At 50.7% G+C, this 22,024-nt stretch overlaps 2 protein-coding genes across 4 annotated transcripts in view; one reads left to right on the forward strand and one right to left on the reverse strand.

Moving 5' to 3' along the window:
• The window catches only part of BCL7C (BAF chromatin remodeling complex subunit BCL7C), a 57,286-nt gene extending 52,501 nt beyond the window's left edge, over positions 1-4,785 (reverse strand). Inside the window, exons 1-6 of one of the 2 annotated variants that reach the window (XM_036279588.1) lie at positions 4,566-4,785; positions 3,955-4,033; positions 3,536-3,644; positions 3,277-3,438; positions 1,743-1,828; positions 1,006-1,201 (exon numbers count right to left, since the gene is read on the reverse strand). In XM_036279588.1, coding sequence (XP_036135481.1) covers positions 1,076-1,201; positions 1,743-1,828; positions 3,277-3,438; positions 3,536-3,644; positions 3,955-4,033; positions 4,566-4,657 — 654 coding nt within the window. In that variant the 5' untranslated portion in view covers positions 4,658-4,785 and the 3' untranslated portion in view covers positions 1,006-1,075. Of the gene's footprint in view, positions 1-1,005; positions 1,202-1,742; positions 1,829-3,276; positions 3,439-3,535; positions 3,645-3,954; positions 4,034-4,565 lie in introns of those variants that run through there. The other variant, XM_036279587.1, reaches the window with a different exon arrangement.
• Positions 4,786-7,532: 2,747 nt separating this feature from the next.
• CTF1 (cardiotrophin 1) lies at positions 7,533-11,889 on the forward strand. Of its 2 annotated transcripts, none has more exons than XM_036280444.1 (3): positions 7,533-7,588; positions 8,740-8,858; positions 10,913-11,889. In XM_036280444.1, exons 1-3 carry the CDS (start codon positions 7,564-7,566, stop codon positions 11,369-11,371), a joined length of 603 nt encoding a protein of 200 aa, XP_036136337.1. In that variant the 5' UTR covers positions 7,533-7,563; the 3' UTR covers positions 11,372-11,889. The 2 variants fall into 2 exon arrangements, with proteins under 2 accessions (XP_036136337.1, XP_036136338.1); XM_036280445.1 differs by having other exon boundaries at positions 7,542-7,588; positions 8,743-8,858.
• Positions 11,890-22,024: the final 10,135 nt, after the last annotated feature.

Genomic DNA, 22,024 nt, shown 5'->3' on the forward strand with positions numbered 1-22,024 from the left:
TAATCAGGTGACGATTAAAAAATAAATGAATAAAAGTAGGGCTAATACACCTGACTCTGACTCTCTTGCAGGAACAGAGTGAATGAAGCTTTATATTATTTAAAGGTTCCCATAAACCACTGGGACAGATAAGGCTAGGTATTGCCCCCATTGCTCAGATGAACAAACTAAGGTTCAGAGGAGAATGGTCCATGCGAGCTACACAGAGCCAGGACTTCTGACTTCAATTTTAGCACTGAGGTTCATGTCTCAGAGCTCAGCTCACATGCCACCTCCTCAGAAAAGCCTTCCTAGATAGCCTCAGCCCATTCATTCACCAAACAGTTGCTATGACAGCTCTATGCCCAGTGTGGTGCTAAGTAAGACTGGGGATCAAGTTCTGCCCTCAGGAGCCCACAGCCTAGTGAACAAGACACACAAACCAACCATCCCAAATGGTAAATTCTGATACAAAGGGAAGGAAGCACAGAGGGTTGTGGGAGCCCAAAGAGGGGAAACTGCCTGGTGTCAAGGAAGGCTTTCTAGAGGAGGTGGTGATCAAGCTGGGGACAAGTAAGACTCAACCCAAAGTGTGGGCAGGGGTTCCTGTGGAGGAGTGATTAAGCAGAGGCAGGGAGGCACGATGCTGTAGCTTCCTGAGGGCAGCAAAGGGGCTGGGTCATCCCAGGCCCCAGAGTCCCTATGGGCCTCCATGTTCCTGTGATGAATGGGAATCGTGGGCCTACCTGCCCAGAGCTTTGGTAATTGCTGGGCCCAGGTCCCTGGATTTGCAGAGATGGGCTGAAGATCAGGAGTGGTCAAAAGGTAGGGGGTACAGGGCAGGGCGGAAAGAGTACTGGGGAGGCAGAGCCTGGCTCAAGCCCCCATTCCATTATCTGACTCATGGTGTAACTATAGGAAGATGCTCTTAGAGGTTCAGTGACACCATCTGAGAAATGGAGCATGAGACAAAACTAGCTCCAAAGACCCTCCCCAGCCCTGACCGGGAAATGACATGACACAAAATTACAAAAGGGTCTTTATTTGTAAAAAATCAAAGGGGCCCCTGGGGCAACAGGAAAGGCAGACCGGCTTCTCAGGGGTCGGGGACATTTGGGCAGATGCGCTTGAGTGGGGGAGCGCCCTCCGAGTCCTCTGTGTCACCCTGGGCTGCCTCGGGGACAGGTGGCACTGGCTCAAAGACAGGGTAAGCTTCGGGGGCCTGGAGAGGAAGGGTGGACAGGCGTGAGCTCCACCCAACCCAGGAGTGCAGCCTCCTAGCCTCTGCCTTTTCCAAAACCTCCACTCCCCTCCCAGACCCAGGAGTCTAGCCCAGAGCCAGGGACCCAAGATGCAGATTAAGTAGGGCACTGGAAACAACAATACTATTTTGGGGAAAGAGGTTGATATTTGGTATTTCTGGAAAATACATCAAGGTAGTCCTTGTGGGAAAAGTCAGATTTTTGTGGGGGACTTTCTTAAATTAATTGTATAGGCTAGGATTAAAACAAATAATACTTGGAGGAGCACCATGATCTTTTCAGGCTTTTAATGGTCTTCAGTCTGCCCTGATCCAGCCCACAGAACTTGTTTCTAAAACAGCCTTTCCTTTTTAGTCCCAAGAACCCAGCTCTAAGCCGTTAGCTATGTCTGAGGTCTACATCTCCCACCTGGACCTCAAGAGTGCAGCCCCCAAGAACTTTGGCTGCCTCAGAACCCCGTTTCCTCCAAGACCCGGAGTCCAGCCGTCTGGCCTCTCTCACCTCAGCCTCCAGCAACTCTGGAACAGGCTCCTCCTTGGTCAACATTGGGGGTTCATCAGTGCTGCCTGCAGTTATACCCCCGGGATCTGGAACATCAATGTAACAGACATTTCCTGAGCAGCTGCTCTGTCAGCACAGACCAGGGGGAAACAAACACCAGTCACATAAGCCCCTGTGCTGTGGCAGCACTGAGGAGGGAGAGGAGCACCTGGCTGCAACCCCGGAAAAAGACATGGGAAGGACATTTAGGTGGGATCTTGATGGGTGAGTAGGATTCGCTCAGGTAGACAGAGAAGTGGAACACAATTTAAGCAGAGGGAACATATACTTAGCACAGATTCTGGGGTTGGATTGCCTGGGTTCAAATCCTAACCTTGGGCAAGTGACTTAATTTCTCTGGGCCTCAGTTTCCCCATCTGTAAAATGTAGATAATTATAGTTACCACATGAGACTGTTGTGAGGATTAAATGAGATAATACAGGTAAAGCCCTTAGCACAACGTCTGGCACACAGTTAAATGTTCGACAAATGCCAGTTATTATTTTTATATTATTAAAGGTCCAGAAGTACATGGCACAATCTAGACACAGCCATAGGCCCAAATCATGGTGTTCCTGAAAGGGAACAATGAGGTCAGCAGGGGGTGTTTCACAAAGGGCCCAGAGTGCCAAGCTGAGGAATCAAAGGCCATAGGGAGCCACTGACAGCTTTGAGCAGAAAAATGACCCTGTCAAACTTGTGCTTTAGAAAAATGTGCTCCATCAGCTGTGTGGAGGTGACTGGAGGAAAGGAGACCTACAAGGAGGCTGGAGTCAGGTGAGGGCTAGAGATGACAGAGCCTGGGGAAGAAGAGGAAGGTAGGCAATGTTGGGAGGTGGGAATGACTAGATGGAAGAAAGAGAAGCCGAGGAGGACTCATGCCCAAGACGCTGGCTCACTGGCTGTGTGAACTGGGGCAATTTCCTTAACTGCTCTTGGTTTCAGTTTCCCATCTATGAATGGTGATAATAATCCTCATAGGGTTGTACTGGAGATTAAATGAGAGAAAATGAAATAAATATATAAAAAGCTTAGAAGAGTGCCTGGCACACAGTAAGAGCTCAATAAGTATTAACTGGTATTATCACTTATTATTAATGATTCTTAGGATTATCACAGTTATTTATTTCCCAACAAATGTTTATTGAGCACCTACTATGTGCTGCATGGTGTTCTGAAGATACAGTAGCAAACAAGATCAATATGGACCCAACATTCAGGAAGCTGACATGAGGTAGGAGTGGGGAAGAAAGATACTTAGGTAGCAAAAATTAAATTTACATGAAAATCCCAGGTAGTGATGTTATCAACAGACTAGAAGTCAAAAGGAAGGACAGTCACTAGAAGTAGGGCAGTTACCTTCCACAGGAGTCAGGAAGGCCTCCTGAGGAGGAAACAGAGGAGGAGGAACAGGTACAGGGATAAGCTGGTGGCTTCAACTTTGGAGAGGACAAGACTCAGAGGGAAGGGCTCCTAGGAGGCACCTGGTCCTACCTCTCTCCTGTCCTAGCCGCGGAGGCTGAGCTTCCTCCGGGACCCCTTCGGGTGGTCCGGAAGGTGACGCAGGGCGGCTGGGCTGGGGGGTGCCACCAGGGCTGGGCTCAGTGCCCTTTTGCAGGGAGCCTTCCGAATGGAAACTCTGGTTACTGTTCTCATCTGTGAGAGCAAAAGTCGAGAGGGTTGGGCCTGAGATCCCAGACCCCTCCTTCAATCCCATAGGCACGCCCCCTCAAATCCCAGGATCTCTACATACCATTGAGATCAAGCAGGATGAGAGGGCCACCTCCTCGGGGACTGGCGCCCCTGCCCCGACGCTCCCGGCCTCGGGATCTCTCTGCCCCACCACCTGCCCTCCGACGCTCCTGGGGATTAGAGGGGTAAGGATCACAGTTACCGCTTGCAAAGCCCCCACTCTACAAGTAAGTAAACTGAGGCACAGAGAAGTAAAAGGCCTTGTATGAGGTGACAGAGGTGGTGCACACTGGGTTAGGTCTTGAATTCCAGGGTCTGGAGCAGGAAAAAAGAGGAGTGGAGTTGCCTATAATTGTTAACATGTGTCTGGGCTTTTGCATTTGAGGTCTCAGAGTAGGGACTGAAGGTGGAGGCCAGGATGGGGAGGAGCTTGTCTGAGGTTGCACAGATGCAAGGTCTGGTGTGGGGGAGTTTGCTCACCTCCTCCTGGGGGTCCACCACTGGCACCCACTTGAAGATACGAAGGGAAGTGTCGCCCACAGTCACCCAGCGCTTCTCCCTGTGGGAGAGTGGGGAGACTAGGTCAGAGAGGCCTGAGATGAGGTGCCTCCCTCAGCAACTGGACACACCTGGGGATACCTGCAGAGGTGTGGGTGGTACATAAAGAAGTGGCAATTTGCTAATGGGGCATGGTTAGAGGAAGAAAGAGAACCCTGCAGACCCCAGAGCATACACGGGGGTGCCTCTTGTGAGAGAGTATGGCTTGGGGCCGTGGCTCACAGACTCCTGCGGTATACCTGGGGCAGACAGCAACGGGCTGGCTTCGAATCTGGGAATACTTTAGGGAGGAGTGTCAAAGCTTTAGGGGGCGGGGCGTAAATGGGGGGCTCCTGCTCTGGGAAGGCACGGCTGGGGAACACGCTTTGTAGACAGGGTGTAGGCAGGAAAAGGGGGACAGAGCCCTGCAGATTCAGGGCGCAGCTGGGGGGCATACCTAACACCTGGGGCCATAGTTGGTGAAGGGAGGGTAGATGCCTTGGGAGGAGGAGTGGCCCTGCCAGTCCCGTCCCTGGCCCCAGGACAGCGCTCACCATCTCCGGACCTTCTCGATGGTCGCCATCACCTTCTTGATGTCATCCTTAGCCCGACTCCGGGTCTCAGCCCGCACCGTCCGGCCGGCCATGCTGGCGGGACTGGGGCCGAAGCCGAGCCCGCGGCTGGGCCGCCTCCCGTCCGGCGGGCTCAGGCTCGGCGCCAGGCCGGGTCCCTGTTCTCTCGGCCTGCAGTCCCTTCGGGAGTTGGCCGCGCCCTCCCTCGCTCCTCAACGCCTCCGCGAGTCCCCGCCCCGCTTCCTGCCGCCGCGCCCCGCCCCGCCCCGCCCCGGCCAGTCCCGGAGCGGCCCTGCAGCGGGACTGACTGAGCCCAGGCCTGGCAGCCGGACAGCCCCGCCCCGCCCCGGCCCGCCCCCGCCCCCTGGGGCGCCCGGACGCGCAGCGCCCCCTGCCCGCTGCCCAGAGGGAGGTTGTGGGCTGCTCCGCGACTAGACGCGCGCGGCAGGGCGAAGGGGTGCATCCAGACCACGTGGGTACCGGGGGAGCGCGAGGGGCTGTGTCCGGGTGTGCGTCCTCTGCGCGTGGGCGTCCCTGTGGCGTGCGCGTGCGTGTGCGTGTACGTGTGTGTGTCCACCCTCGCCAGGCTGTCTAGTTACATAGTGTCCAAGTATTCCTTCAGCCATTCATTCAGCAATCTATTAACTGAGTGCCAAGTACGTGCCAGACACTGCATATGGGTGGGTCTCCACCCACCAGAATGGCTAAAATGAGAATGAGTGACTGCACCAAGGGCAAACAAAGTAGAGCAACTGGACCTCTCATATTTCTGGGGGAGTGTAAATTGGTAGAGACACTTTGGAAAACGCAGTTTCCTAGTGAAGCCCAAAATACACCCCACCCCTATGATCTAGCAATTACATCAACACCCAACAGAAATTCGTAGGTGGGAGCACCGAGAGAGGAGAGAGGGGTACTAGAATGTTCATAGCACTATTTATGATAGCCTCAAACTGGAAACAACCCATCAAAGGAGAGTGGAAACGGAGCTGTAGCCTAGTCACACCTTGGACGCAGGAGAATGATGTCACACTACACTCAATAAGGTAGACTAGTCTCACGAAAGAAGTCAGATATAACACTACACACTGTATTATTCCATTCATGTGAAGTTCAAAACTAATTTACGGTGTGAGAAATCAGAATATTGGTCACCCTTGGGACCTGGAGGGGCTAAGAGGGGTTCTGGGAACTGGTCACGTTCTGTTTCTTAATCTGGTGCTGGTTCCCTGGGCATATTTTCTTTGTAAAAACTCATGAATATTTGCACTTTTCCTTATGTATATTATACTTCAAGTAAAACTTTGTTTAAAATGAGCATGTCAGGCCTGGCTGGTTTGGCTCAGCGGTTGGAGCGCCGACCTGTGGACCAGAGAGTCCGCACCGTTCCCACTAGGGGCACGTACCCCCCAAAAAAGTAAATAAATAAAATGAGCATGGTGTATGTGTGTGTGTGTGTGTGTGTGTTTCAGAGGTGTCATTAATGTGTCTGGGTATTTTGGTGTGACTGGGTCCACGGAAGTTAAGGTATAGGAAGATAGTTATTGCAGCATTTTTGGAGCCAAACTGCTGGGGTAAAATCCCAGCTTTGTTTGTCCAGTGACCCTGGATAAGTCCCTTATTTCTAACTCCTCAACTTTAACATGGCAGTGAATTAGTAAGTGTATAGCTTTTAGAACAGCGTCTTACACATAGTAAATACCCAACAAATATTCACTGTTAGTAAGTATGGATTGTGGCCCTGGCCGGTTTGGCTCTGCAGTTGGGGCGACGGCCTGTGGTCCAGAGAGACCTGGGTTTGGTTCCTGCTAAGGACACGCGCCTCGGTTGTGGTTTGTCCCCGGCCCTGGTTGGGCCCTGGTTGGGCCCTGGTTGGGTCGTGTGGGTGACAACCACTCAATGTGTTCCTTTCACGTCGATGTTTCTCTCTCTCTCTCTCTCTCTCTCTCTCTCACTCTATCTGAACAAAAAATGGAAAAATGTCCTCAAGTGAGGATAAAAAATTAAATAAATAAATAAATAAATAAATAAATATGGATTGTGGACCCTATCAATAATCTGGCTTCATTGTACCTGCTGTGTCCTCTGCCAGTAATTCCTTTCTTTCTTTCTTTATTCTGGCAATATCCTCAGAGACACACAGCCTTCTTCCCAGACCCTTCAAGAACATTACCTGCTATTGTATATGGTCTCCCCCATCAGACTGTGAGCTCCTCAGGGAACCAGGGAGGAAGTAGGAATCTTGTATGGGTCCCAGAGCCTAGGACAGACTGGGCGTTTGTCTGCACCAGGTCAGTGGAGTCGACACGTGACTAAGACCTCCACCCGGTACCTGTCTCTAAAGCTTGTTCCTGTGTGAGAATAAAAGTCTGTATGCAGAAGTGGGTGTATCAGCCTGGTAAGGTGAGGTGAGTTGGTGTATCTGTCCCTCTCCTACCTACCTAGTAGGTGCAACGACAGAGAGAGCAGAAAGTATCTAAGGCCAGGTGTATGTCTTGACAGGTGTTGCCCAAGCCTTAGAGCCCCCATCGCGGGCTCTCTCGAACCCCCTCTCCCCCTGCCTCCCAACCAAGAGAGTGCCGGCACATTCCTCTCCTACTATCTCCGCCCTCTCCTATCGCCCCAGTTTTCTCAAAAAAGCAGCCCGGGCGCCAAGCGTTGCCCCAGATCGGAGCCTGAGCCTTCTCCTCCTGGTGTGATGTTGGGCTGCCTCCCAGGCCTAGGCGTCCCCAGCATCGAGGTCCCAAATCCACCAAGCAGACAACCTGCCACTCCTCTCAGGCCCCTTTCTCGACTAGGAAGCGCAAGCAGTGAACTGAGCTCAGGGACAAGGAATCTTGGCTAGGGCGGGGGAGAGGGGGAATTGTTTGGGGTTTGAGCCCTGATTGGCTGCGCCCGGGCCCGCCCCTACCCCTTTCCCCCTTCTCCCCCCACCTTGGAAGGGGGGCGTGGAGGCAACCGGGATCAGCCCGGGGCCAGCATGAGCCGGAGGGAGGGAAGTCTGGGTAAGGGGCTAAAGGGCGGATGCTGAGTTCCCAAGGGCTGGAAGCTGGGGTCTGGGTCCCGGCTACCTCCTTGTCCGGAAAGGGAATGATCTGAGTGGGGGAGAGCTGGGCCTGGGTGTCAGGTAACAAGCGGTGCTCTGTGGGTGAGCTGTGGGAAGGTGCTAGCGCCAGAGTTCACAGGAGGCCTGGAGTTGTGCCTTCAGGAACATGGGCTCAGGGCTTAGATAACCGGTTCGAGTATACCCTGGGGGAGGTCTGGGGTTGTGGCTGGGACAGTCTGCCTGGATCCTCTTTGAATATTTGAAGAGAATCAGAGCTGGGAGCCAGAGGGCAGGATAGAGATAGGAGAAGAAGTTTTGGGCCACAGGAGATAGTGAAAAACAACAGAAGACCAATAAGGTGATAACGATAGGGATAGGAGGTGGGAAACTCGGGTGGGGACGGTGGCGGTAGTGAGGAGCGAGAGTTGCAAAGCCAGGACTACATTCCCCAGCATGCTCCGGGCCTCGTGCGTGTCGCATCTCGGGAAATGTAGTCCTCCCAGGGCGCCAACCTTCAGCTTGTGCTAAGGAAGACTGGTCATTGATCCATTGATGCTGCCAGGTGCCCAGACAAGCGCCTTGCGCAAAAGGGCTGTCAGGGAGGGAATGGGACTTCAGTCTCCCAATCCGTAAAATGGGCGGAAAGGCGTATTCCGATTTGAAATTCTGTGCTTCAGTGATGTTGAATTTCACCAACAACCACAGAGGTACAGAGTACCTAAGGGCTCCCAGGCTGAGGCCAATTCACACAGATAGAAGAGCCATTAAAAGAACTACTTTGGAAATATGAACAATGGCCTTAAGAAGAAGGAAGAAGTGAATTTAAAGAAAGGATGAACTCAAGGCTGCACTGAGGAGTCAGTATTTGAATTTGGCTTTAATACTATTTCAACAGTGATTTGAGGACAGGGAACACATTTCAGGCAGAACAACTGGCGAATGTCTGGTGTTTCATTTTCCCTCAGTTGGAATGGGACAGAGCTTGCCTGGCTTAAAAGTTGGAGAATTCAGAGCTGAGCTTCTGGGTTCAGGAAGAAAGAGCCAGCCTGAACAAAGTGGTCAGAAGTAGGGGTTTGGGCTGCCCTCATTCCTCCCCCCTTTTCCCACCAGAAGACCCCCAGGCTGACTCCTCAATCTCACCCCTGCCCCTCTTGGAGGCCAAGATCCATCAGACACACAGCCTTGCCCGCCTCCTCACCAAATATGCTGAGCAGCTGCTCCAGGAATATGTGAGTGGGGATGGGTGTGGGGGTGCCAAGGGCCTGGGGAATCAGAGAAGTACAGATCACATTTTTATAATAATAATTTATTATTATTATTGTTTTTTTTTTTATAATCCTCACCAGAGGATATTTTTCCATTGATTTTTAGATAGAGTGGAAGGGAAGAAGGGAGAGATAGAGGAAAAAAACACATTGATGTGAGAGAGACACATCGATTGGTTGTTTCCCACGCAACCCCTACCAGGGCTGGGAATTGAACCTGCAACCAGGTACATGACCCTCTCCCTTTTTTTTTTTTAATAAACTTTTAAAATTGTTTTTAGAGAGAGAGGAAGGGAGAGGGAGAGATAGAAATATCCATGAGAGAGAACATTGATTGGCCGCCTCCTACATGCCCCCCACTGGGAATCAGGCCCATAACCTGGGCATGTGCCCTGACCAGGAATTGATCCGGTGACCTTGTGGTGCATAGGTAGATGCTCAACCAGAGGCACACTGGCTGGGCCAGATATGTGCCCTTGACCAGGAGATGAACTTGCCATTCTTTGGTCAGTGGGCTAATGTTCTAATTGCTGAGCCAAACCAGCCAGGGTGATCACAGGGTTTCTTGACCACCCGTTTTCTCAACCTCATTTCCCAGCTGCAGAAATTGGGGCTCCAAGAGGGATCAATAACTTGCCCTGGCCGCACAGCAAATTGAGGGAGGATCATTTCTGTTCCCCAAATGTCCCTCCATCCACCTCAGCTTGGAGGCTCCCTCCTTGGTGCTTTAAGACAGTGGTAGCCTGAGAAGGAAGAGAACACTGGTCTGGGAGTCAGGAAACCTAGGTTCTAGGCTCTGTGTGGTCATCTTACTTCCATGGGCCTTGGTCTCACCAGCTATAACAGGAGGCAGTTGAACAAGATGAGATGTGAATTCTTCTATCTGTGCTATGCAGAGAGGCCTAGGAGGGGTTTCGATCTGGGGAAAAATTCTATCCCAAGAGGGGACTTTTACAAAGGAGGAGATCTGCCAACATCTTTGGTTGGGCAGGGGGTCCTGCCCAAGGAAAGAAGGTATTTTCCCAAATTACTCTAGTGTAGTGGAGGAGGGTATGGTTTTGAATCAGACAGACTGTGGGCCTGCTATCTTTCTGTGACCTTTGGCAGGAATGATAACATTAAAATTATGATGTAACAATTATGACAGTAGGTAGTAGGATAATAGAACTAGCTTTGTAGTCCTACGAATCTTGGTTCAAATTCCAGCTCTGCCCCTTCCTAGATGGATGACCTAGGTCAAATCACTGTACCTCTACAGCCCCCAATATCCTCACTTACAAAATCATCATCATCATCATCATCATCATCATCATCACACCCATTATTGGGAAGATTAGGAATCGTGTGTTTAAAGCAGCAAGCACAATGCCTGAACCAGAGGCAAGATGTTAGCAAAGGATAAATGGTCTTGTTGCAGCAGTTTTACAAATTGCAAATTACCTTTAGCTTTCATTTGTTCATTCATGTGACAATTATTCATGGAGTGCCTGCGGTGTGCCAGGCAGGTGCAGAGGTGCGGGAGCATGCTAGAGGGAGTGAAACCGACTCTTTCCTGCACTATCTTATGTGATTTTCTGGAGATCCCTGGTGGGAAGACAGAACAGGGAGCTGTACCCCCTGCTCCATTCTACAAATGAGAAGACTGAGGCTCAGAGAAAGGAAATGGTTTTGTAAGAAACTGAACAGTTAGTAAATGGAGACAGGATGTGCACCCTAGTATGTAAGATAGCATTAATAAAAGAGCTAACATTTATTGTGCCTTTACCATGGGCCAGGACCTGCCTTAAGCTTTTTAACATGCTCATAACTACCTTATGAAGTTGACAGTATTATCTCCATTTTAGAGATGAGGAAGCAAAGGCACCGGTGTAATGCCCACTTTTTTTCTGTTGTTGTTTTGTATTATCTCAAACACAGCAGATCTGTGAGGAGGAATTTGTCCTTTGCGAGATGGGAAAACTGAGGCTCCAGGAGAGGGAGGAGCTCCGGGAGTCCCACTGACCGCCCTGTCTCCACAGGTGCAGCACCAGGGAGATCCCTTCGGGCTGCCCGGCTTCTCGCCTCCGCGGCTGCCGGTGGCGGGCTTGAGCGCCCCGGCCCCGGGCCACGCGGGCCTGCCGGCGCCGGAGAGGCTGCGGCTGGACGCGGGGGCGCTGGCTGCACTGCCGCCGCTGCTCGACGTGGTGCGCCGCCTGCAGGCCGAGCTGAACCCGCGCGCGCCGCGCCTGCTGCGGCGCCTGGAGGACGCGGCGCGCCAGGCCCGGGCCCTGGGCGCCGCCGTGGAGGCCGTTCTGGCCGCGCTGGGCGCCGAGCCCCGCGGACCCCGGGCCGAGCCCGTCGCCGCCACTGCCGCCGCCGCCGCCGCCGGCGTCTTCTCGGCCAAGGTGCTGGGGCTCCGCGTGTGCAGCCTCTACCTCGAGTGGGTGAGCTGCACCGAAGCCGACCTGGGCCAGCTGGTGCCCGGGGGCCCGGCCTGAGCGCAGGCGTGTCCTCCTCTCGCTGTCACCTCCTTGCCAGCTGTCTTCATCCCTCTCCATCTCTGTCAGTGTCTCCATCTTCCGGTCTCTGTCGTCTCTATTTGCGTTGTATGTTCTCTGTCTCTTTCTCTAGGGATCCTCTTGTCTCAGTATGTGACTTTCCACGACCATCATATTCTTGCTTTCTCCCTCTTTTCTCCGTCGCTTGGGTCTGCCTTTCTTGGTCCCCCCTTTACCAGTCTTTACTCAATGAAAGGGGTCACTTTGTCTCCCTTTTTTCTCTCTTATCTCCCTCTTTGCCCCATATGAGCATGTGTGCAGCTCAGCCTCATCTCAAGGAGGATCATTCTGTTTCCTTCTGTCCCTCTCCCTGTCCCCGGAGTCATTCCACCTGCTGCCCTCTCCCCAACTGTGATGTGCTTCCACCCCCTTCGCTTCCCTCTGCCCTATCCTTGCACCTCCTCTTCCCCCCAAGCCAGGGCTGGAAGAGAAACAGTCAACACCTTGATAGAATTTCATTTCTGAGACTAAATTAAATTTTTTGTAAATAAAATGTTTAAAAATAAAAATAGAATACTAAAGTTACCATTATATATAGTTGTTGAAAATGGGGAGACACCTTTGAGGAGAATAGGAACCTTGGGGTATAGCCTGGTCCCCCAGTCATACTCCAAAGCCACAGTGTTATAGGAGGTTCCTGAAAGTCCCAGGTCAGGGATGCCATCTGTCAGCCCAGAACAGGAAGTGGATGTGTCCTGAGCAGGAAACAAATGTGACATGACTCCTTAGTTTGTTAAGAATTGAACTTCAATAGATCAGGAGGAAGTGAAGCCCCTTAAGACGGGCATTTGTAATAGTGGCCACAGTCAGAAAAGTAGACTAGGGTAGGAAACGAAGTCCAGCGAAAAGAAGAGAGCCCCATCTGCTCTACAAAGTCTGGATTTTCATACAGGAAATGAGGTAGACAGAGACATGAAGGCAGCCTGTGGACCTTCCCCAAATTACAGAAAGGGGACCAACTGCCTGCTCCCTGTAGAGTGGGAAGTGAAGCCTCTTCAAAGAGGTATTACTCTCCACTCAGGAAGTGGGCAACCAGTACCACTGGATTGGTAACTCATGAGATTATCTTTGGAGTCCCACCCAGATCTGGAAGGAGGCTATAGGACTTATGCAGGAAGGCCCAGGCAATTGAGGCCTGCTTCCCAGGAAATATTCCTAATACATGGCACCCCAAACCCTGTCTGCTAGATAAGATATATCTCCTTTCTAGCCAAGAGGCAAGGCAGAAAAGAGCCCATTGTGACAAGCATTATAGCCTCTGACAGGAAGTCCTACCTCCTCTAGCCAGGGTATTTGGCCTTGAGCAGAGCCAAGTCCCTCACAGCCCAGTCTGTCCAGTGGCCATATCCCGGGTCACTGCATAGCCTTGACATTTCCTCTGGAAGGCTGAGCCCCCAAAGTTGACAAACCTGAGAGTGTCCTCTTCAGGGAGAATGGGCAGGCCTAGGGCAGTCATGATGGCAGCCATGTTGCCTATCAGGCCTTGGGCCCTGAGTCTCACATCCCCTAGCTAAGCTAGCAGGATAGGGCTCCCAGGGTTCAGATAGCTCTGGTCATCCCCCACGAGCTGGAGATGCTGGGTCAAAGCCAAGAAGGCCTCCTGGGCACAGCCCAACCATCCCCATCATTCAAGGTATGCCAAGTCTTGAAGGAGACAGTGGTGGGTGGCAGGCTGCTGAGCTGGAACTCAGGGGCTGAGAAGCCAGGGTCACTAAAAGGGCTGCCCTGGTACTGGGGCTGCATGAGGGACAGAGACAGGAATGAAGGGACCAAAGGGGTACCCTGAGACTCCCTATGATTTCACATCTGCCTACTATGAGACCAGCATCTTCCCAGAGGGAGTTGCCATCCACTACCCCTCAGAGAGTTGGTATGACGTCCTAGTATAGAGTCTGGGCTCTACTGGGTTCCAAGTTAGCTTCCTCCGTATACAAGTTGCTCAACTTTGAATCATGGCTTCAGTAATTCCCATGTGGCAATATTATTGTGAGATGATAAGAAGTAATATATGTGAAGCCCTTAGCACAGCACCTGGCATACAATAGAATCATGATAAGCACCATTAATAAATAATATATTAATATTAAAATCATGAACACAGATTTTATTATAATATTTTCTTTCTTTTTTTTTTTTTTTGTTTATCCTCACCCAAGGACATTTTTCCATTTTTTGTTCAGATAGAGTGGGAGGGAGAGAGAGGAAGAGAAAGAGAGAGAGAAACATCGACGTGAAAGGGACACATCAAGTGGCTGCCACCCACATGACCAACCAGGGCCGGGGACAAACTGCAACTGAGGCATGCACCCCCAGCGGGAACCGAACCCGGGTCTCTCCGGACCACAGGCCGACGCTCTAACCGCTGAACCAAACTGGCCAGGGCTATTATAATATTTTCAATCTAAATATGTTATTGACAATGTAGGTACAGCCCTGTGTATTTCTTTTTTATGTAAAGCATTTAGTTGTGTATGTTTGTTAATTTTATTATAATTATTGATAAGTAATTATTAATATTATTCAATTTAGTTGAGTGTCTTCTCCATTAAACTTCTTGCTTCCACAAACCTACACTCACAGAATCTTGGTGCTCACTGATAAATCCCCTCATTAATATGTCACCTAGTCCTACACTCCCATTTTACAGGCGGAGAAAGAGGTTCAGGGTGCCCAAAGCTACCCAGGTAATGACAGGTATGGAAATAGAAACTAGATTTAGTAACTTCACATGGGCCTGGAATATAGGACAGTGGAAGAGTCACAAACTCCAGGGCTTCAGGGGCCACGTAGGTCATGTAACTTGGGGAAGAAAGCAGGACTAAGATGGGCGGAGGTGGGGAGCTTTGGTCAACAGGATGCCTATGCCTGTTTTAGACAGGCACTCACATTAAAATTGAACAAGTGCTGCATGGCCCAAATAGAAAACAGACCAGGCCAACAGGCTGCCAGTTTGAACTTTAGACAGTTGGGGGACGTGGAGGGATTGGCATCAAACGTCACAGACCTGGTTTAAGATCCCGGCACTCTCAGTTATTAGCTATATAACCTCTGGCAAAGTGTTCACCCTCTTTCAGACTCAGTTTTCTTATCTGTAAAGTGGATTATAACTCCACGTCTCAGAACTTTCTGAGGGGTGAGTAGGACAATGGGAGAGAGTGCACAACAGGGCATAACGATCAAATAAACACCACAGCCCGGTGCTTGTGGAAATAGCCGTGACCCGGTAAAGTCCTTCCCTCCGTGTGCCTCCTTTGAATCTTGTAACCGTCCTGAGAGGTCAGCAAAAACAGGATCACTATCCCATTCTGCAGATGAGGAAGCTAAGACTGAGAGAGAAAGAATGACGCCCAAAGTCACCAGCCACCAGTGACAGTGTTCCTGTGGGGGTGTCTCTTGTTGACAGAGCCCCTGTGTCCTCAGACCCATGGAGGAACCTCCCGCTGGCCTTGCTCTGTTTCCCCTACCCAGAGCTGGGCCAGGAAGGCAATGTCCCCCTCCCTTCATTTCCCCTCATGCCCAGTATCACATAAGTCTGCAGTAGTATTGATGTATTCTTCTGCATGTAGAGGGCCAGGCTATAGGCTTGCCTGATGGGCTCAGCTGGGGAGATGGGGGCCCCTGGCCTTAGGGGTGGCAGCAGCAGGGTCAGCAGGCAGAAGAAATGAGAGGTCAGCATCAGGCCCCAGACCCGTCTACTGATTCACTTCTCAAAACAACTCAAATGGAAACAGCCCTTGTGGTCTACAACAATCTTGTGTCTAGGTCAGGGCTAATCACCCTGAAAGTAGGCTATTTCTAGCCTAAAACATTCCCTTGAACTCCAGACCCATGCATTCAACTTCCTGCTTGATATTTTCCCTTAGATATTAATAAGCATCTCAAACTCAAAATATCCACTACTCAACTCTCGATTCCCCCTCCCCCAGTCTTCCTCCATCTCTAGTAAGAGCACCTCCCTTCTTCCAGTTGCTTAGGTCAAAGTCATGGGGTGCTCTTTGAGGCTTTCCCCCCTCTCTACATTTAGCCCACAGTAAATCTTATTGGCTCTGTCCTCAAAAGGCAGCCAGCACAGGCCTGTGCTTCTTGAACCTAGTGCTCATGAAAATGATATACAGTACTCATTTTGTGAAAATTCATTGAGATGTACACTTATGACTTGTGCACTTTTCTGTATATTTGTCATTTGCAATAAAACATTTTTTGTTTGTTTGTTTGTTTTTGTGTGGGGGGGTACGTGTCCCTAGCGGGAACTGAACCCAGGACTCTCTGGTCCGCAGGCCGATGCTCCAACCGCTGAGCCAAACCGGCCAGGGCTGCAATAAAATGTTTTAAAAGATGAAAAGTTGTATCCAGAATCTAACCACTTCTCCCCTCCTTTGGCTGCTACCACCTGAATCCTACCTGCCAGCACCTCTCACTGGACCATTACAGTGGCCTCCCTGCTGGTCTCTGCTTTTACCCTGGCCTCTCCCCTCCCCCCTGCCACCCCTCAAGTCCAGCTAGATCCCTCCTCTGCCTGAACCCTCCCTGGCTCCCACCTCATACAGAGTGAAAGCCAAAGTCCTCAGTGTGGCCAAGAAGGCCTGGCCCCTCTGCACTAGCCTGCTTTCTGTTCTTCTGCCTTCCCTCTTAGGTCTGCCAGGATCACCCCAAAACTTTCCCAAGGCTGGCTTCTTTGTTGTTGTTAATCCTCACCCAAGGATATTTTTCCATTAATTTTTAGAGAGAGTGGAAGGGAAGGAGGGGAGGAGAGAAAGAAACATCAATGTGAGAGAGGCACATCGATTGATTACCTCCTGCACCCTGACTGGGGCTGGGATCGAACCTGCAACCCAGGTACTTGCCCTTGACTAGGAATCAAACTCAAGACCCTTTGGTCTCGAGCCGATGCTCTAATCTGCAAGTCAATGCTCTAACCTAAGCCAAACTGGCCAAGGCAAGGCTAGCTCCTTCTTGTACTTCAGGCCTCAACTCATATATGAAAAACCTCTCTCTCTCTCTTGGATTTATAGTCTTTACAGACTAATGCTATTTGCAACTACCTCACTTATTTCTTTGTCTATGTGCTTGTTGCTTTCCCTTCCCCTAGAATGTTGGCTCCAGGAAAGAGGAAACCTCACCTGGTTCATTCACTGCTGGTTCCCCAGCACTGAGCATAGAGGTTAATATGTGCTGAATGGTCCTGGCCGGTTTGGCTCAGCGGTTAAAGCGTTGGCCTGTGGTCCAGAGAGACCCAGGTTCGGTTCCCATTAAGGGCATGTACCTCGGTTGCAGTTTGTCCCCGGCCCTAGTTGGTCGTGTGGGTGGCAGCCACTCCATGTGTCCCTTTCACGTTGATGTTTCTCTCTTTCTCTCTTCCTCTCTCTCCCTCCCACTCTATCTGAACAAAAAATGGAGGAGTGTCCTCGGGTGAGGATAAAATATATATATATATATGCTGAATGAATGAAAGCTGCCATAGACATCCTTATCCCAGCCTCTTTGGGCTTTGTTGAAAGTGTGAATGTCTGAATTAGAGGCTCATTTTAAATTTGAGTAAATGCTGCCAAATTGTCCTGTCAAAGATCAGGCCCAGTTTATGTTCCCACCGACAGAGTGAGACTCACAGGTGGGGAGTTACCTAAGGTTGTCCGCACAAAGTAATGGAGATGAGAGGATGGCCCCTTTGTTCTCCTTTCTGCATTCCTGAGTTCCCAGTAGTTCAGGACTTAAGGGAAGGTGGAAAGTGAAGGCTCATTCATTCATTCATTCATTCATTCAACAAACTTGGATCACTGCACTCACCTTCTATCACACTGGCATTCTAATTTACTTATTCATTAAATGTACTGTCTATGTGCAGAATGAAATTTCCATGAGACCATAGCTTTTTATCTGTTCACTGCTCGAACTCCAAATGCTTAGAGTATTACCTAGCATAAAATAGTCACTCAGTAACTATTTCTTGAATGAATGAATGAATGAATGAATGCTTCTCTGTATAAGGATCGGTGATTCTCAGTAGATGCAAAGACAGCCAGGCACAGCTGGGCCAGAGGGCCTGTGGCACTACCCCCTCTCCTGGTCTCTGAGGCCCTGGGGCTCCATCCCCCTCACACACCCAGAGTACAGCTCATGATCTCTCTTTGGCCTCTTCCTCTCTGCAGTCTGGGTTGTTCTAGGACACCTGTCCTCCTGTCCCTCCAAAGACTTTATACCTGGGGCTGAGTCCTAGGGCAGCCCAAGAGGGAAGGAAGGAGACACTAGGGACAGGGAGGAGGAGCAGAAGCTCCAGCGGCAGGGAACAGGCTGAGATGACATCCTAGTTCCCTACAGTCCCCAAACTCAACCTTAAAACCTGGTTGCACCCAGCCAGTGTGGCTCAGTGGTTGAGCATCAACCCCTGCACCAAGAGGCCACTGGTTCGATTCCTGGTCAGGGCGCATGCCCAGGTTGTGGGCCAAATCCCCAGTGGGGGGCATGCAGGAGGCAGCCAATCAATGTTTGCTCTCATCGATGTTTGTCTCTCTCTCTCTCCCTCTCCCTTCCTCTCTCTCTAAAAATCAATAAAGAAAAAAATAATAATAAAAAATAAAACCTGCCCTGGCCGGTTTGGCTCAGTGGTTGGAGCGTCGGCCTGCGGTACAGAGAGACCCGGGTTCGGTTCCCGCTAAGGGCACGTACCTCGGTTGCAGTTTGTCCCCGGCCCTGGTTGGTTGTGCGGGTGGCAGCCACTCGATGTGTCCCTTCACATCGATGTTTCTCTCTCTCTCTCTTCCTCTCTCTCCCTCCCGCTCTATCTGAACAAAAAATGGAAAAATGTCCTCGGTTGAGGATTAAAAAATAAAAATTAAAAAAATTAAAAAATAAAACCTGCTTGCTGGGGGAGGGGGGCAAGAGTGGGGAAGGGTTATAGAGGACAAAGGAGCCACCTAGTTTCCTGCAGCTTCGAATGTCCTGGGATCCAGTTTTCCGTGAGGAGGCCACCCCCTGCTCTGCCCCACAGGTACCCAGGCATTGGGCCCTGGCTCCTGAGGAGTTTGGAGAAGGGACAGGAGGGGTGGCCTGTGAGCAACATCACCTACACCCAGGTGCACCCACAGACATAGGAGCGTACATACATCTATACACACATTGGTACACACCAGACATGTACTCACACTTCCATCTGTTCATTCATTCAAGTTTGTACTGACACCTACCGTGTGCTAGTCCCTGTTCAGGGTGCTGAATAGAGCAGAGAATAAATCGGACAAAAATCCTTGTCCTTGTGGAGTTGATCCTTCATGCCTACACACATGTTGTATCACGTACACCCAGAAAGGCCTGTACACATTATACAGGGAGAGCCTGTGTACAGACAAGTACACACGTGTCCACATAGATGCACAGATATGTGAATGCAAAGCCACAACTGGAGACCTCGCCAGAGGTGCATTCACAGAACAGACATGTACATACATGGGTATATACACACCATGGCCACATGTGTGCACACAGACACATGTGCAGCTTGGGATCAGGAGTCCTGAGATCTAGCCACATGTCAGTCTTTGCTATCCTGGGAGATCTTGGGCCAGTGGCTAGCCTCTGCCCAGGCATAGCACACTCAGACAAGCATCTGAGGCCCTCCTCGCTCCAAGCCTTGGGGCAGAGGAGTAGGTAGAGTGACAGGTGCTGGGTCTGGTCCCTCTTTAGAGCTTTCCCATTCTCTTCATAAGGGATCATTGTTCAGTTCTCAGCCTCTGCCCACCTGCTGAGTCAGAGAGTGGCTAGTCAGACCCCTACCCTGCTTCCATCCACTTGGGGGCTGAAATACTGCTCTACCCTTCCCCAGTGTTTGGGGCTTGTGTGGAGGGAGAAGGCCCATACCCTTCCTGCTTAGGCAGGAGATACATCTGTTTATTCATTCAGCCATGTATACATGCCATCAGCAAATATCAATGGAGCCCCTACCGTGTGCTGGCTCCAGGGTGAATAATTAGGCAGGCCAAGTTCCTTGCTCACCAGGCACACAGTCCACTGCGGGAGACCAACAACAGACATGTGAACTGATAAAAAAAAAATTCCTAAAGCAACAAGGTGCGGAGGAGAAGCCAAAATAGGTTGATGGGATTAGCTGGAGGTCAAGGAGATATAAATAAGGAGCCTGAGACACAGAAAGGGGTGGCTACTTACCTGGAGTCACAAAGCAAAGCCAGGACAGATCCTAGACTCCTGCCCCTTACCTTGGGCCTGGACCTAGGGTGTCCCCAACCTGCACTGTGAGCTGAAGGAGGAAGGAGACTGAAGGAAAATGGGTTCTGAGGTGAGGGACCCTACACCGAGTCTGCAAGGTGTGTGTGTTGGGGGTGCGGTCAGGGCTGCCTGGCAGAACCTGTACTGGGCAGGTAGTGATGTTGGGGATTAGACTAGGCCCATTAGCTGGGTGCACTGAGGCGTGGGCCAGGTCAGATAGAGGTAGAGAAGGAGGAGGAGGAGAGCAGGAGTGGAGAAGAGGAGGAGGGAGGCAGATACCAAATCTGGTGCTATTCACAGGTGGACAGTGTACATGGGGCTGGGAAGACTCACCCTCATTCAACCACACCCTCTCCCACTTCTTTCCCAGGTGCCTCTCTCTCTCTGCCCAGGTGCACCTTCAGAGCTGGGGGAATTGGCCCTCATCCCAGGCCCAACTCCATTTGTCCACGGTGCCCGGTTTAGCAGAGGTCATTGACTCTACTGCCCTGTCCAGCCCACCTATCTCCATCTCTGTTTTTTTTTTTTTGTTTGTTTGTTTGTTTATCCTCACCTGAGGACATTTTTCCATTTTTTGTTCAGATAGAGTGGGAGGGAGAGAGAGGGGGAGAGAGAGAAAGAGAGAAAAACATCAACGTGAAAGGGACACATCCAGTCGTTGCTACCCACATGACCAACCAGGGCCAGGGACAAACTGCAACCGAGGTACATGCCCTTAGTGGGAACCGAACCCGGGTCTCTCTGGACTGCAGGCCAATGCTCTAACCGCTGAGCCAAACCGGCCAGGGCACCCATTTCTGTTTTGTTCTCATCAAAAGCTGATGCCTGAGAAATCCTAGCAACTTAGGAGTCGGCAGACGAACCCCGTCTTTGTTCGTCACTAGCCTAGGCAAGTTGCTCTACCTCTCTGAGCCTGTTTGTTTCCTCATCTGGAAACCAGGAAAAAGACATCCACCTCCCAGGTTTTCGCTGACTCCATCCACCAGTGGTACATAATGCTTTCTCAATGTCTCACCACTCTGCTTGGAGGCCAATGCCCATCAGCCACACATATGCTCTCAAGAGATCTGTCCCATCCATCTCCCAAGACATTCAAGCATGATCCCAGTGTCATCTGGCAGGCCACAGAATGAAGCCTATTTAGAACAAATAAACATGAACTATAAACCAGATCCTCACTCTAGTCCCAGTATTAAGTCCAACTCCATCCCCACCCATGACTGCAAATCTTCACCATTCCTTCAGGCAAAGAACAGCACGTGCAAAGGCCCTGAGGTGGGAGCATGCCCAGCAGGTTTTAGAACACTAGAGAGCAGAGATTGATGCTTGGTGAGATAAAACAGGATAGGGAAGAACAAGGGTTGCTTGCCCCCTCCTGCCACCTTCATACCTTTCCTTGACTCCCCAGCGCCCACAGGAGAAAGTTCCTACTCTGTAGCCTGGCCTTCCATGTGCATCCTCATGCCTTACGCCTTGCTTTTCCCTACCTTCTACCTCAGCTACACAACTGCTTTTTTTTTATTCTTCACCTGAGGATATGTTTCCACCTATTATCAGAGAGAGTGGGAGAGAGGGAGGGAGAGAGAAGAGACACAGAGAAAAACATCAGTGTGATAGAACCACATTTACTGGCTGCCTCCTGCATGACCCAACCAGGGCCGGGGATGAACCACAACCGAGGTATGTGCCCTTGACCAGAATTGAATCTGTGACTCATTGGTCTGCGGGCTGACTCTCTAACTACTGTGCCAAAGCTGCCAGGGCACACAACCTGCTTTTTAAAAAATCCTCACTTGAGGATATGTTTTTTATGGATTTTAGAGAAAGAGGAAGGAAGAAAGAAACATCGATGTGAGAGAGAAACATTGATCGGTTGCCTCCTGTACGCACCCTGACCAGGGATCAAACCCCCAACTATTTTTTTTATCCTCACCCGAGGACATTTTTACGTTTATCTTCAGATAGAACAGGAGGGAGAGAGGGGTGAAAAGAGAGAGAAACATTGATGTGAGAGAGACACATCGACTGGTTGCCACCCACAGGGCCCCAACCAGGGCCGGGGACAAACTGCAACCGAGGTACATGCCCTTAGCGGGAACTGAACCCGAGTCTCTCTGGTTCGCAGGCTGGCTCTGTAACTGCTGAGCCAAACTGGCCAGGGCAAACCCCCAACTTTTTGATGTACTACTGGTTGAAGCTCCAACCAATTGAGCCACTCGGCCAGGGCTACACAACCTGCTTATAATGCCTGCTCAACACCAGGCCTTCTCATGGAATTCTCCCTGCGTAGAAAGTTCTCCTGCCCCTCCTTTGCCTGACAAAATCCTTGTAATATTTTAAACTTCAACTTGGGTTTTACCTCCTCTGAGAAGTTTT

Source organism: Molossus molossus, unplaced genomic scaffold (assembly GCF_014108415.1).
Source record: "Molossus molossus isolate mMolMol1 unplaced genomic scaffold, mMolMol1.p scaffold_m16_p_3, whole genome shotgun sequence".
NCBI classification, from domain to species: Eukaryota; Metazoa; Chordata; class Mammalia; order Chiroptera; family Molossidae; genus Molossus; species Molossus molossus.

Bases quoted from the DNA above. Each gene is read 5' to 3' on its own strand.
- CTF1 (XM_036280444.1), top strand. From the start codon at position 7,564: ATGAGCCGGAGGGAGGGAAGTCTGG. The intron at 7,589-8,739 runs GTAAGGGGCTAA...TTTTCCCACCAG, and splicing joins CCGGAGGGAGGGAAGTCTGG to AAGACCCCCAGGCTGACTCC. The intron at 8,859-10,912 runs GTGAGTGGGGAT...CTGTCTCCACAG, and splicing joins AGCAGCTGCTCCAGGAATAT to GTGCAGCACCAGGGAGATCC.